The sequence below is a fragment of the Acanthamoeba castellanii genome (genome assembly GCF_000313135.1).
Source record: "Acanthamoeba castellanii str. Neff unplaced genomic scaffold scf7180000084770, whole genome shotgun sequence".
Taxonomy (NCBI): Eukaryota; Discosea; order Longamoebia; family Acanthamoebidae; genus Acanthamoeba; species Acanthamoeba castellanii.
This window is the reverse complement of record NW_004457532.1, coordinates 11,627-13,410: the sequence shown is the minus strand read 5'-3', so window position 1 is coordinate 13,410 and position 1,784 is coordinate 11,627. Positions and strand designations below refer to the sequence as shown.

The following is a 1,784-nucleotide window of genomic DNA, read 5'->3' as shown; positions in this document are numbered from 1 at the left end:
CCTCGTGCACCCGCCTCGCCCTCGTCAGCATCGTGTCGTCGCCATCATCGCCATTGTGTGATTTCTTGTGTGAGATGAAGGCCAGGATCGAAGAGGGACCTGAGCTCACCGGCAAGAGCGGGTTGATTGACATCCTGGAAGTCACTGCAGGTCTGATGGATGTGCTCTTCCACGAATCCTCGCAGAATCGTTCGCAAATCGACTTCATCTCGGGCCAATTTTGTGGGCGCAGAGGTCATACTCGAGATTGGAGGTTTGGCTGCTCGTCCCTGCGTGCTGTCTTGGTTGCCGCTCATGAGCGGAGGTGGCGGACCCGCCTCGTCATCGTCATCTTCATCGCTCCCGTCGAAAATCTCCCAGGCCTGAGCCATTGGCGTCGACGATTGCTGTAGGGTCGGCGCAGGCTCCTCCGTCGCAAGTGGCGGCATGTCGCCATCCTCATCGTCGTCGAACACGCCCCAAGCGTCATCGTCCTTGGCCAGCAGCTTGGGCTCCATCTCGAAAATAAATAAATAATAATTGGAATAAAATTAAAAAAATAAAATAAATATCTGTTACCATAGTATGTAGTATACACGACGATTGACAGGAAGTCACTGACGGTTCTTCCTCGCCCACTCCACGTACTCGTCAAAGAGAACCGGCCAGGCAGCTGCCTCGTCGTAGATGGACAGGTCGGCCTTGGTGTGCGTCAGGAAGTCCAACAGGTTGGTCCACTGGTCCAGATTCAACGCCTTGCACGACGTTTGCTGCACGCGTGACCACCACAGATAAGCGAAGCTCCTTCATCAGACCAGGCTCGGCCAGGCCAAGCCCAGCCCACACCACACAGAGACGAGGTACCTGGGACAGGAATTCGAGGAATGGCTGCACGTGGGGGTAGTCGTGAGCTGGCGGCTGGAGCAGCAGCGTGATCAGCACCTCGGCCACGTTCAGGTCTGAAAAATGAAGTAAACAACAACCATGACAACCATTACATCATCATCATCAAACGGTGTGCGTGTGTGCGTGTGTCGTGTGTGCGTGTGTGCGTGTGTGTGCGAGCGTACCGATAATCTTGGCGTCGTCCTTCCCTTTGGCATAGGCGAAGGCGAACCGCCAGATCTCCTGCAGCGTGGCGGGGTTCTTCAAGTCCGCTGGCAGCTGGCGCTCGAAGAGGTGGCGCAGCTTGGGGACGGAATCCACCCTGCGTGTGCACAGTACCCGTCTCAATGAGTAACGTAACGGATTCGAAGAAAGTGGCGCGAGGCACGCATTCAACGCACTTCAGCGCTTGAAGGCCGGAGATAAACTCGTCGTGCGTGAACATGCCCATGGTCTTGGCCGCCAGTCGCCAGGTGAGCACCAGGCACGAGCGGCTAGACGCGGGGAGGGAAAAAAACAGGTCAGCCGGTGGAAGGAAGCTTACGGTCGCGGGCATGCGGGGTGATGTGCGTACGTCGTCGGGATCAACGCCCACATCGCTGCTCATGAGCTCAATGCCGGACCGTCGAATGCCGTCAATGTCTTCGTCCTCGTCCTCGCTGTTGTCATCCTCACCACCTGCAAACAGTGGGTGTGAGTGAGCCCTGCATGCCGACCGCCACTTGCAAGTGCAGGTGTGCGCGTATGTGACGTGTACCGGGCGCGGTGCGGTATCGGGCGTAGAGGTGCTCCAGCCGCTCTCGGGCAAACTCCACCCGGGCCAAGCTCTTGAACTTGGCGTGGTAGCCGCGCTCCCACTCGGCCAGGCTCAAGCTGCCCGCAGGTGGTGAATTGTTAGGCACCTCGTCCTCCTGGCGGCG

The 1,784-nt window shown here is 57.9% G+C and overlaps 2 protein-coding genes across 2 annotated transcripts in view; both read right to left on the bottom strand.

Moving 5' to 3' along the window:
* The window catches only part of ACA1_261990 (uncharacterized protein), a gene marked incomplete at both ends in the record, with an annotated part of 1,090 nt that extends 593 nt beyond the window's left edge, over positions 1 to 497 (bottom strand). Inside the window, 2 exon segments of the mRNA XM_004341218.1 lie at positions 11 to 99; positions 110 to 497. Of these exon segments, the coding sequence (XP_004341266.1) occupies positions 11 to 99; positions 110 to 497 (477 nt within the window).
* A 96-nt stretch (positions 498 to 593) lies between these two features.
* The window catches only part of ACA1_261980 (defective in cullin neddylation 1, putative), a gene marked incomplete at both ends in the record, with an annotated part of 1,620 nt that continues 429 nt past the window's right edge, over positions 594 to 1,784 (bottom strand). Inside the window, 5 exons of the mRNA XM_004341217.1 lie at positions 594 to 749; positions 844 to 938; positions 1,050 to 1,186; positions 1,266 to 1,542; positions 1,622 to 1,721. Coding sequence (XP_004341265.1) covers positions 594 to 749; positions 844 to 938; positions 1,050 to 1,186; positions 1,266 to 1,542; positions 1,622 to 1,721 — 765 coding nt within the window. The remainder of the gene's footprint in view (positions 750 to 843; positions 939 to 1,049; positions 1,187 to 1,265; positions 1,543 to 1,621; positions 1,722 to 1,784) is intronic.